General features: G+C 47.6%; 1 protein-coding gene across 1 annotated transcript in view; it reads right to left on the bottom strand.

Moving 5' to 3' along the window:
• The window catches only part of LOC135898979 (uncharacterized), a 33793-nt gene extending 32426 nt beyond the window's left edge, over positions 1–1367 (bottom strand). Inside the window, exon 1 of the mRNA XM_065428235.2 lies at positions 1191–1367. Coding sequence (XP_065284307.2) covers positions 1191–1307 — 117 coding nt within the window. The 5' untranslated portion in view covers positions 1308–1367. The remainder of the gene's footprint in view (positions 1–1190) is intronic.
• Positions 1368–12557: the final 11190 nt, after the last annotated feature.

The raw sequence follows: 12557 nt of genomic DNA, 5'->3' as shown, positions 1-12557 counted from the left end.
GGCGCGTTGCGAGCTACTGCAGTGAAATAAATTCGGTGGTTTTAGCTACCAAAAGCCACATTTGAATCTGAGGCACACCGTAGTGGAAGACTCCGGAACAATTTTGACCACCAGCGGATCATTAACGCGCCCAAAATGAACAGGACACATCCTTCTTGCATTTGCCTTCTTTGAAATGCAGGCGCCGTAAACCTCATTTGATCTCGCGGCTTCTTGCTTAGCAGTGCAACGCCACACCCGCTAAGGCACTACGGCTGGTAAGAGCTAAAACGTTCACATATTGAAATTCTGTACTTGCTGACACAAAAAATTTAATCTCACTTTTTACTCGGTTACCTTGTGACCTAAGTATGAAAACATAGGGCTTCAAACATTCCTGCGTAACATAAGTAAAGGACTGATTGGTCGTACACTCGTGAATGAGTTCAGTATGTTCTAATACAGGACCTAATTGCAAGTCTTAGTGAGTTTCAGTGAATAGGTCTACACGTTAGTCGATAAAGCAAGAATAATCTTTTTTTGAGCCCGAGCGAGTGTCAGCTAAGATTCCCGTGCGATCTATTCGTCATATATTTCCGGGAACATGGCCTTTACTGAAAAGATTGTCTGGACTCTTCCACTACAGCAAAACCTTCGTTTCACAAAGATGACGGTTTGACGTTTTATTTGTCATTTGTGGCGAATAGATACAGAGCTAAAACACAACAAACATTGTAAGGACGCTTAAGCTTTGCCTTTCAGAGTGGCAATTGATAACATTGAAAGGACCCTGCCTGCTTTTCATGCTTCTTGGCAACTGCAGGTTATGTAACCGTAACGTTAACCGAGAAGCGCTGGCGACGAATGCTACGCGTGACGGTGAGCTTTCTGGTAGACACGAGGCCTCTTAGGTGGGCCGATCTCCTGTTACTGTTTCGCACTAGGAGTATTTCAGTGTAAGAAGATCAAGCATACAAGGTAGTTGCTGTTGATGTTTTTTTTTCCCTACATTTGGTTGTGGGCTTTCATTAGAAATCTATTCTGAGGAATAACTTTGTAAAGAAGGAAAGACAAGGTATGAGGAAGATTGGTTATAAAAGAAGGGTTGAGTAAACATCTTTGCGCAAGCATGATTTCATAAAGAGATGTAACTGACATTGTCGTTCACTACCCAGGTAACGCAGATGACAATATTGACGTGTGAAGTTTACCTTTCTGATATCCAGTTTTTTGCAGAGAACGGGTGCACATTTGATAAGATCATTGGAAGACACGAATGCCACTGATGCGAGAAGCAAAACGGCTGCAAAAAGCGCATTCTGTGCCATGCTTCTCCAGCATGGATTTGGGAAAACCTAAAAAGAACCTAGCAAGTTAGCAGCTTCTCGTTCGGGATTTTGCATATTATGAATGCGCTGCAGCTTCCTTTAGGTATTGTGCAGGGAATTTCGCAGGTGTTATATACGAAATTATAGATTACTTGCCACAGGCCTAAGACATTGTCATATTCTGTTCTTTATGGCATGACTCTGTGCAGCTCTATTTTTAGTTTTAAGAGGAATCATACACACCAGCCTGGGCGTGCGTGTGCCCCATATCCACATGGACTATGGGCAAATTACGTTGAATAATCTCGTGTAGTTGCACTCCACGATGGACAAAGAGAGAAATAGAGCGCAGGCAGTTTCAGGCTTATTTTTTTACCACTAACATTGCCTTGCCAGCTCGATACATGTTTAGATTAGCTGATATGACATACATGCACAATTTCTCAATTGTTTACACTGATATAAATTTTCCCTAGCATTGTTGCCTATTTGCTATTGCACGTTGCCGGGGCTAGTTGGTTTGGATTCATAGTAGACATGGAGCAGCGCAATACGACAGTGACCCAGAATGAGAGTACACATAAGCAGCGCCAAATAGCACTGCGTATGTTTCTTCTCATTCTTGGTCCCAGTCGTATCACGCTGCTTCGTGTCTACTACTGTCGCCTATTCTATTGATTAAGAAGAGAAGATGTTCGTCATTATTGTGGGTGGCAAGAGAGGGACCGAATGGAATAATAATAATGCGGATGTGATCTTTCATCTGCTTGATACCTGCAACCGTCTCTCAAATATTTTTAGGCGGTTAAAATATTTTCACATCATCATTATCATCATTATCATCGACAACATCATAATGTGGGTCCACTGGGGGAGGAACGCCTTTCCCCGCGATCTCCACTTACGACTCTCCTGTTTCAACCAATTCCAACTGGGACCCGCAAATTTCCTAGTTTTATCGCAACATCTAGTCTTCTGCCGTCCTTTACAGTGCTTCCCTTCGCTTGGTACCCAATCTTTCACCATAATGGTCCAACGGTTATCCACTCTACGTATAACATGACCTGCCTAGCGCCATTTCTTTCTCTTCATGTCAATTAGAATATCGTCTACACCCGTTTGCTTTCTGATCCAAACCGCTCTCTTTCTGTCTGTTATTTTTGGTAAATATTTACTGTTTAAAATATTAGGTAAATATTCGATATAATACTGAGAGTAAGCAAATACGCTTTCCATTTTTCAGTTCTTTATTGTCTCCCTTTTTATTGATTAGTATAATGTTTTCATTCTTCCAGTTTTCTCAGACCCTTGCCGTTGAAAGACATTTCCTATAGAGAGTCGCCAGTTTTTCAAGCATTATGCATCCTCCATCTTTGAATAAATCGACTGTTATTCCATCTTCTCCTGTCGCTTTTCTCTGTTTCATGTCTTCCAAGGCCTTTCTGACCTGATTTATATTTAGAGGAGGAGTTTCTGTATCCTGTTCATTATCGTTTTGAATGGAGTCCTCCCGAGTCGTTTGGGTACTGTACAGGTCGATAAAGAGTACTTCTGCTGCATTTATTATACCTTCGTGATTGCTGATGATATTGCCCTGCATATCAGTGCATACATCTCGGTTTGGCCTACTCTAAGTTTCTGTCTCACTGATTTCAGGCTGCGTCTAATTTTTACGGCTTCCTCAGTCTTTCTTACCTTATAATTTCGGATTATCACTGATTTTCACCAAGTTGATCACTTTTCACAGTTGTTCGAATTCCATCTTATCTCTTGAGTTGGACATTTTCATTCTTTGTCGTTTCTTTATTAGGTCGCTTGTTATTTGGGAGAGCTCGCCTACTGGTTGCCTTGGTGCCTTGCCTCCCACTTGAGTTACTACCTCTGAATTCAACCTTCTTAAGGTTTTATTGAATACCTCTAAGTCATCATCATCATCTTCATGTTCAAACCTGCAAATTTATTTGCATCTACGAACCTAAATTTGTCTGCTTTTGCCTTTACTGCCGCTATGTGGACCTGTTTCTTCTTGGTCAATTTTACACTTTCTCTCTTCAAATTGAGGTGAATCCTGGCCCTCACTAACCTATGATCACTGCACTTTATCGTACCTATCACTTCTACATCCTTCACTATGCTGAGATCGGCAGAAATTATGAAATCAACTTCATCCTTTGTTTCACCATTAGGACTTTTCCTGGCCCACTTTCTGTTGCTACGCTGCCTGAAAAAGGTGTTCATTATTCTCAGCTTATTCCTTTCTGCGAATTCTACCAGCACCTCCCCTTTATCGTTACTAGAATCGGCGCCGTAGTTGCTTAACCCACTTTTGCCTGCTTTTACCACACTTTTGCATTGAAGTTACCTATTACTATCGTATACCGAGTTTGCACTTTTCTCATCGCAATTCAACATCTTCATAAAAATAATCTGCTTCCTCATCGTCGTGACCGGGTGTGGAAGCATAGGCTTGTATTACCTTCAATTTACACCTCTTTTTGGGTTTGCTTAAGACTACTGCTACCTTCTCATTATTGCTTCAAAATTGGTCAATGTTGCTATGTCCTTATGGATTAGGGACCCTACTCCATATTGCTTCTTATCAGGGAGACCTCTGTAGCAGAGGAAATGGCTGTTATTCAGCAATGTTTCTTCTAATCGCACTAAGACCGATGATATCTTAAACAATGTCGGCTGATTCCTGAAACAGCAATGCTATGGTGGCCTCACTAGACAGAGTTTAGCAATGAAAGGTAAACCGGGTCAGTTTCCATTGGCGGCCTGTCCGGGCACAGGTATTCCTAGCAACCTCTGCTGCGTTACAGGTCTGACAACCGTCTTGGACAAGTGCTCCGCAGCTGCTGGCGACTGAGGGCTGTGAGTTAATTGTAGATATTGTTACGGTTAATGTTAAACCGGCTTTATTCAAGGGACGAGATGGATGGTAAAGTCAAGATGGCGTCCTGAGGCTGCACCAGCTCACTTCTTCTTTCTCTTCTCCTCGCCCGGCTCATGCCGTAGCAATCCCCGGTTGCCAGACGAAGCCCGCTGGGCAAGTCCAAATCACTCGGAAGGCGTAGGGTGAAACCGCTTAAGACGGGCAACATGTACTAACTGGGTCCGGCTAGACCGACGACCAGTCGACGTCAAGCGTGCCACTACGTACGTCAAGTCACTCAAGCGATCTACAATGACGAATGGGCCCGTGTACTGGGGTGAAAACTTTTCGCATAAGCCACGTTTACGTTGCGGAGTCCACAACCACACAAAGTCTCCTTTGGCGTACGAGACAGACTGGTGTCGGCTGTCATAGCGCTCTTTCGATCGGTCTTGGGATGCCACAGTACGAAGACGAGCGATACGCTGGGCTTCTTCGGCAAGACAAAGCGTCTTGGCAACAGAGTACTCGCTGTGAAAGTCAAACGGTAGTATAGTGTCAATGCAGCTTAGCGGTGAACGGGCGTAAAGGAGATAAAAAGGACTGTAATCGGTCGTCTCATGCTTTGCAGTATTATACGCATAGGTGATGAAGGGGAGTACGTCATCCCAGTCCTTGTGATCGGAAGATACGTACATGGCCAGCATGTTAGTTAGAGTTCTGTTCGTACGTTCGACAAGCCCATTTGTCTGAGGGTGATAAGGCGTTGAATGACGGAACTACGAACTGCAGAGACGAAGCAGTTCTTCTACGGCGTCCGCAACAAACTGACGACCGCGATCGCTAATGATCACACGGCGGGGACCATGTCGAAGAATAATGAATCGAAGCAAAAACGTTGCAACGGACGCAGCTGTTGAAGATGGCACGGCCGCCGTTTCCGCGTAACGGGTCAGATGGTCGACACATACGATCACCCATCGGTTGTCATTAGATGATCGGGGAAATGGGCCCAGAAGATCGATACCCACTTGTTCAAATGGCAGGCGAGGCGGCGGCAGAGGTTGGAGAAGACCTGGCGGAGCGGTCGTAGGGCGCTTGTAGCGTTGACATTGTTCGCAACTGGCGACGTAGTGCTTGACCGTGTCCCGCATTCTGGGCCAGTAAAAACGCTCCTGTGTCCGGTTCAAAGTTCTTATGAATCCTAGATGGCCAGAGGTCACATCGTTGTGCATGGCTCTCAGTATGTCCGTTCGCGGACTCTGCGGCACCACCAGAAGGAAGCGTGCGCCTTTAACAGAATAATTGGTCTTGTAAAGCAGGCCGTCACGGACACAAAATCGACCGGTGGCTCCAGGACGCGATGCGGCTACAAATATAGGTTCCAAACCAATATCATTTTCCTGCTCTGCTTTGAAAGTCATCGAGTCTGGGAATGTAGAAGAAATGGGAGCAAAACAGTCATCAAAATTGTCTTCTTCACACTCCGTCGTCGTCAGAGGAAGGCGGGAGAGACAGTCCGCATCTGCGTGGCGACGCCCGGACTTGTAGGAAATAACGAAGTCGTACTCCTGCATTCGAAGAGCCCAACGTGCCAGTCGTCCACTCGGGTCACGGAGATTCACCAACCAGCACAACGCGTGGTGGTCAGTAATGATAGCGAACGGGCGTCCGTAGATATAAGGTCGAAATTTGTGGACAGCGAAAACAGCTGCCAAGCATTCTTGCTCGGTCACAGTGTAATTGCGTTCCGCCTTAGTCAAAGAGCGACTAGCATAAGCCACAACGTGTTCAGCTCCTTGATGACGTTGCACAAGTACGGCACCGATGCCGATGCCACTGGCATCAGCGTGCACTTCCGTAGGTGCGGATGCATCGAAGTGACGCAATATGGGCCCTGATGTTAGGAGAAATTTTAGCTGACGGAACGCGTCGTCGGAAGCCGATGTCCAGTTGAAAGGGACGGCTTTTTGGAGAAGACTTGTTAGGGGGTACACCACGTCGGCGAATCTTGGGACGAAGCGCCGAAAATACGAGCACAGGCCCAAGAAACTCCTCAACTCCCGCACTGACTTCGGTGCTTCGAAGGAGCTGACTGCCTCAATCTTCCGTGGATCTGGCCTCACACCATTTTTGTCGACCAGATGCCCAAGCACTAACGTCTCGGTTTCTCCAAAACGACATTTCTTGGCATTTAGGATCAAGCCGGCTTGTTTGACACAATCCAGAACAAGATTCAGACGGCTGTTATGTTCACTCAATGTGCTGCCAAAAATCACCACATCATCGAGGTAGCACAAAAAAATTTCCCATTTAAGTCCTCGGAGGATAGTATCCATGAATCGTTCGAATGTTGCTGGCGCGTTACAAAGGCCGAACGGCATAACGTTAAATTCATAAAGACCGTCTGCTGTCACGAAGGCCGTTTTCTCCTTATCGTCTGGGTGCATGGGTATCTGCCAATACCCTGATCGCAAATCCAGTGATGAGAAGTAGGCAGCGGAATGTAGACAGTCGATGACATCATCAATTCTAGGAAGCGGATACACATCCTTTTTGGTGACCGCATTCAGTTTCCGATAATCAACGCAAAACCGCCACGATCCATCCTTTTTCTTTACTAAGATTACTGGTGCTGCCCACGGACTAGAAGACTCTTGGACAACCCTTTTCCGCAGCATGTCTTTCACCTGTTCAGCAATAACTGTCCTCTCTGCTGAAGAAACGCGGTAAGGCTTTTGCCGAATGGGGTGCGCAGATCCGGTGTCAATTCTGTGGCGAGCACGGGAACGAGGGAGTGAAGCCTGCTTGTCGCCTTGTGCGAAATCGAATACAGAAAGATGTGCCCACAAAACTTGTGCGAGAGCGCGGCGCTCATGTGAGGGCAGTGCCTTGTTGATCATTCGTAGGATCTGCTCTTCAGAAATGCTTCTTTGGGGATCGCTAGCATGAGACTGCTCCTCCTCGCTTAGCACTGTAATGGAGCTGTAAGTAATCTCGTCAAATTCAGCAAGCTTCTTATCACGCGGGAGAACGGCAGGGACGCAAGAACAATTGAAAGCCCACAAATTGGAGGCGCCATTCACTACTCTCACGACAGAGCGTGGTACAAGTACATCTTTCTTTGCGCAGCTCGACGTAAGTGGCTGGACTTGCGCGTCAAACGATGAAAGGTCGGCAGCAGCGAAATTGACAGGGATACGTGACAGCGACCAAGGCGGTAGCAGCAAATCGTTCGAAACAACACAATAGTTTTTCACTGGTAAGGATGTGTCGGCAAGGGTGGCGAGAAGCGCGCTATTCAAAGTAATTTCGCCTGTGCCACAGTTAACGGATGCACCACAATCCTGAAGAAAGTCAATCCCGAGAATCACATCGTGAGTGCATCGCGGCAGTACGAGAAATTGTTTTAAGATCTTCTCCTCCGAATAAAACACTTGCAACACAAATACCAAGGGGAACTAGGCACTCTCCGCTGACACCACGAAACGTCACACCATCATTCCACGGGAACATAACTTTCCTACCCAGCCTCTCTTTGAAAGTCACACTCATGACGGAAACGGTAGCACCAGTGTCCACTAATGCCGTTGCAGGTATACTATCAATTAACACACGCACTTTGTTCTTCACCATCATAATAGGCAGAGGAGTATTTCGCAGATACACAGACTGTCCGGCGACCTTACCTCCATCGGCCGCGCCGGCTAGTTTCCCGACGGCGGTGGAGACGTAGCACGTCGCCGTGGTGACGGTGAACGGCGTTGGCGACTGGTTGGGGGCGTCAGGCTGCGGTCAGAAGCTGGCGAGCCACTCCTTCTACTATACTGACGGAAGGTATTCCGAGGTGGCGCGCCTGTGGTGTTTGCAGGGTCTATCGGCCAACGGTCGTCGTAACTATCACGTTCAAAATTATGCCAAGTTGGTGGTGGGCCATATGTTGTTGTCTGTCGGCGCCGGCGACAAAAACGAGCAATGTGTCCTGAGGCGCCACAGCTGTAACATACAGGAGATGCGCGACCGACGTTGTATGCCTCGGAGTCAACCCTGGGACGCTGCGAATAATAAACGCGATCTTCCGAATTGCGATTCGTGGTGGTAGCTCGACGAGTTCGTTGATCGTGCGTCATGTCGTCGGGAAAGGTACGTCGGTGCTGTCGCAGCTGATCAACTCGACAGTCTGCAACGCCTGGCGTGGCAGACAATGCTGACACAGCAGATGCATGTTCTTGAGGTTGGTTGGAAGTGCAACCAAGCTGTTCGACATCCGCCCCTTTGGTGTGTCGTTCAAGTTCTTCACGGACAATTTGCCTTATAGTTACCGCAAGGTCAAATTGAAAGCTGTAGTTGTTTTCGTCAACGCTTGCCACCGTGGTGACATTGGCTAGCCTGCCAAACTTTGGCGTGATACGGCGCAGCTTCAAGGCCTCAAATGTGCGGCAATGCTTGATGAGGTCGGCGACCGAGGCGAGACTCTCCTTGCCGATTAAATAATTGTACACATCCTCGGCTATGCCTTTGAGAAGGTGTCCAACCTTGTCCTCTTCGGACATTCGAGGATTGACAGTCTTGCAAAGCTTCAGGATCGCCTCTATGTACGTAGTACAGGTCTCACCTGGGACTTGAGCGCGCTGAAGCAATGTCTGCTCCGCCCGCTTCCGTTTCGTGGTGGAATCGCCAAAGCACTCTGTGAGGTGAGTAACGAAGCTGTCCCACGTTGTGAACGTATCTTCATGGTTCTCGAACCACACTAGCGCCGTGTCTGTGAGGAACAGAACCACATTGTCGAGCTGAGTCGTGGAGTTCCAGCCGTTGTACTTGCTCACACGCTTGTAGTGGGTGAGCCATTCCTCCACGTCCTCGCCGAATTTTCCAGAGAAAGGGCGGGGCTCCATCTGATGCATCCAGGCGCCTGTTGTTCGCACTGGAGCAGCCAGAGAAGGCTGTTCGTCGCTGCTGTGGGACATCGGGATCTCAAGTGGTGTTGGAGGCAGTCGAGCGAGGCGTCGGCTCCGGCGTGGCACTTGCTGCAGCAGCTCCGTCGTCTTGGTTGAAGTACCCCGCACCTCCACCACAAAACTGTTACGGTTAATGTTAAACCGGCTTTATTCAAGGGACGAGATGGATGGTAAAGTCAAGATGGCGTCCTGAGGCTGCACCAGCTCACTTCTTCTTTCTCTTATCCTCGCCCGGCTCATGCCGTAGCAATATCATTGGGGAGGTTGTGTGCGCAATATGAACAAGCAAACCCTTCCATCATAGAAAGAGGCTCGGCGCACTTTATGATGTACACGTGCCTTCAAATTCAGGCGACGCTGTAATGAAACACTGATGTGTAATTGCATGCATTTAGTCCATGCCATGTACTTTTTTGAAAACCTAATGAAAACGGTTCCCTTTGAGAAGCATCATAAAAAATAAAGAAGGTTCGTGCACATAAATTTCCATGTTAGACACATTTCCATGTTTGGCGGTTAATAGACCACACATATCATACAGCTTAAAAATCACTGGGATGTGGTCCTCTTGGCAAAACCATTAATTACAAAATTTGCGTAATGCGAAAACAGTATGTTTGTTTAATATTAATTTTCAAATGAAAACGGTGCTTCACTTATATATCTCCAGTGGGTGTCATTGGCTCATTGCAAAATACAAGGCCGGTTGGTGAAATGGTAACCGTACAGTGAGCATTCCAAACACCAACAATGCTATAGTGTTGCAGTTTGAAGCGATGGTGGGGTAAACTTGATTCACTTTATCTTGCCATTCACTCTTCTGCTCACTGATGTAGTGGGTGCACCTTTCGGGTACTTTGGTACGCTTTGCAGTTACTATGCGTATTTTGCTGTGGCATGTGCGCAATTTCTATATCAATGTTCAAATGCATGTGGCAGAAATGTTTACCTTCGAATGAAGATCTTCGCTCTCTCTTTATATGTAGCCCACTGCGGTAATCCAACGATCTTTTTTCAAGTGGTGTTGGTGAGTTTGATGAATTGATGTAGCCTTGTTCACCTTTTACTAAGTAATGTAATTGTTTTCAACTGAAATATTGTTTCGTTCAGCTGTCTTTTCTGAGACTGTGGAAAACAGAAATTTTATGTTATCGTCCTGTCAAAGGGGCGTATTAAACATCCACTGAATGTGCACTGAGCTTTTTTCTAGTTTTGAAGCACCCCCTTCCTTCCCACAGCGGTTTGGAATGGGCTCAAGCTGGCAGTCATTACAAAATAGAGGTGACAACTTGGCGTAACAAGACTCTGAAAATTATCGTTCCTTTTTTGAGCTCAGAAGTGACTTGCATTTAGTCTAATGTGTGCATGCGCTTATATTATGGGTTACGGACTGGATTCCAAGGGAAGGGCAGCGTAGCACGCGGCGGCAGAAAGTTAGGAGGGCGGATTAGATTAAGAAGTTTGCAGGGACGGTATGGCCGCAATTAGTACATGACCGGGGTAGTTGGAGAAGTATGGGAGAGGTTATGCCCTGCAGTGGGCGTAATCAGGCTGCTGCTGCTGCTGCTGCTGATGATGATGATGATGCATTTTTCGTTCCTTATATTCCTGTGCCGATGCCTACCTTTCAGTAACATTGATGCCATCAAGTTCCTCAACCTTAAGTTCAAATGTTAAGAATTGCGATGCGAGGAATACTGTGAAGGGCGGCTCCAATCTATTGTAAGATTAAGATATCGTCTGATTATCGTTTGCTTACTTAGTAACCGGGCTGAAAAAAAGGAGCACATAAATGTTTTTCACCATTGCCCATCAAGTAAGCCTCTCACCACAGAAGTCATTTATTGTTACCGTACGGTGACATTTCTTAGCAGCATAGGAAGCTTAATAAAAACATTGTGAACAAAATTGCTCACGCTGTGCGCTGTTTTTGGATGCTGGACTGCAATAGCTTTGTTCAGAAAAGAGGTGGATGGTTAGACTCTCAATTTTATTGTTGTTAAAGCGGGCATGAATGTTTCTTATTGTTTCGCAAGAGCTGTTTTTCGCACTTGTGCCATTGTCCAATACGAAACTTCTAATGTCACCGAGGTGCCCTGCCGCTCGAGAACTGCATGGCAAAACACAATGTGCTCAATGAATCACCCGGTACTCTCGATTTCTCTCCTTGCCTAGATCCATGCTGATACGCTAACCATCGAGCTTTGCGCGGGTTAACTTGACTCAAGAGTTCTATTACTGCAAAATATACAGGTCGCAGAAGAATATTCTACGGTTATTATTACTTGCCTAGACATGGTTATCAATATATTTATAAAAAGACTTGGAATACACAGTAAACACTTCCCACACATTCATCTGTAGGATTCTAGAACCCTCCACCAATGTATGGAGTCTGTCTACCACCAAGGCCGGCCACCTAATACTCGAGATGGCGGGTCTAGCAGCCATGGCCGAGGAGTCGGGCACCGTCCCGGTGTGTCAGGGTGAAAGGAACGCCTTTCGACTCTCCCCCTACCCGAGGAACGTTCACCCACTACACAACGAGGCCCGGCACTCAGCGAATGGCCTGACCACTCATAAACACTGCCCTGCACAACCCACAGCCCGCGTTCTTTGTAGACGGGGCGCAGTACGCCGGATCAAACTCATACGCGGCCACGGTGGCTTAGTCCCAGGGCAAGATCCTGAATGCCGCGTCTATCCAACACTCGATGGCATTCGTCGCAGAGCAAGTCGCAGTGGCGCTGGCTCTGAGCGAACCCGGGCATATCCACATCTTCACGGACTCCATGTCGGCGGCGATGGCCTTTCTGGTCGGCTCGGTCTCTGCCGAGACTGCGGCAGTGCTGAGGACTCGCAAGCCAGGCAGGGCCCGTTACGTCATCCATCACTTGGTTCTCGGCTCGCATAGCCCGGAACGTCTTCCCCGGATCGATGAACCCCAATGAGCTGACCAACGATGAGGCGTGAGGTCTCGTCAACCGCGCGTGTCCGAGGGGCCCAGCTTCGCAGGCGATCGATCGAACAACGGATCCGCTGCTTGCTTTCCACGACATCACTGCTCACTACCAGCTGGGAGGCAGACAGTATCCGGCTCTTCACCCGATGCTAGGCAGGCCTCAGGCCTCAGTGATGAGAATGCTGCAGAGGGCTCTTTTCCGTCTCGATCAAGGCTTAGCCCCTACACTGTGGATGCCCACTCCCCCACTGCGGCAAGGAATGGTCCACCTGGAACCACATGCTGTGGCAACGCTCTGTGTTGCACCACTCGCCTTTCAACAGGCAAGAAGACTGGGAAGACGCTGTCAAGAGAGACGACCTTCAGGTACAGCTTCGGGCTGTCCAAGGGGCCTGCGACAGGGCTGAAGATTAAGGTCTTCCGGCTCCGGGGCGGGTGCGGCCCGTGACTGCGGC

Source organism: Dermacentor albipictus, chromosome 7 (genome assembly GCF_038994185.2).
Source record: "Dermacentor albipictus isolate Rhodes 1998 colony chromosome 7, USDA_Dalb.pri_finalv2, whole genome shotgun sequence".
NCBI classification, from domain to species: Eukaryota; Metazoa; Arthropoda; class Arachnida; order Ixodida; family Ixodidae; genus Dermacentor; species Dermacentor albipictus.
Note: the sequence above shows the minus strand (reverse complement) of the source record. Positions and strands in the feature narration are given on the sequence as shown.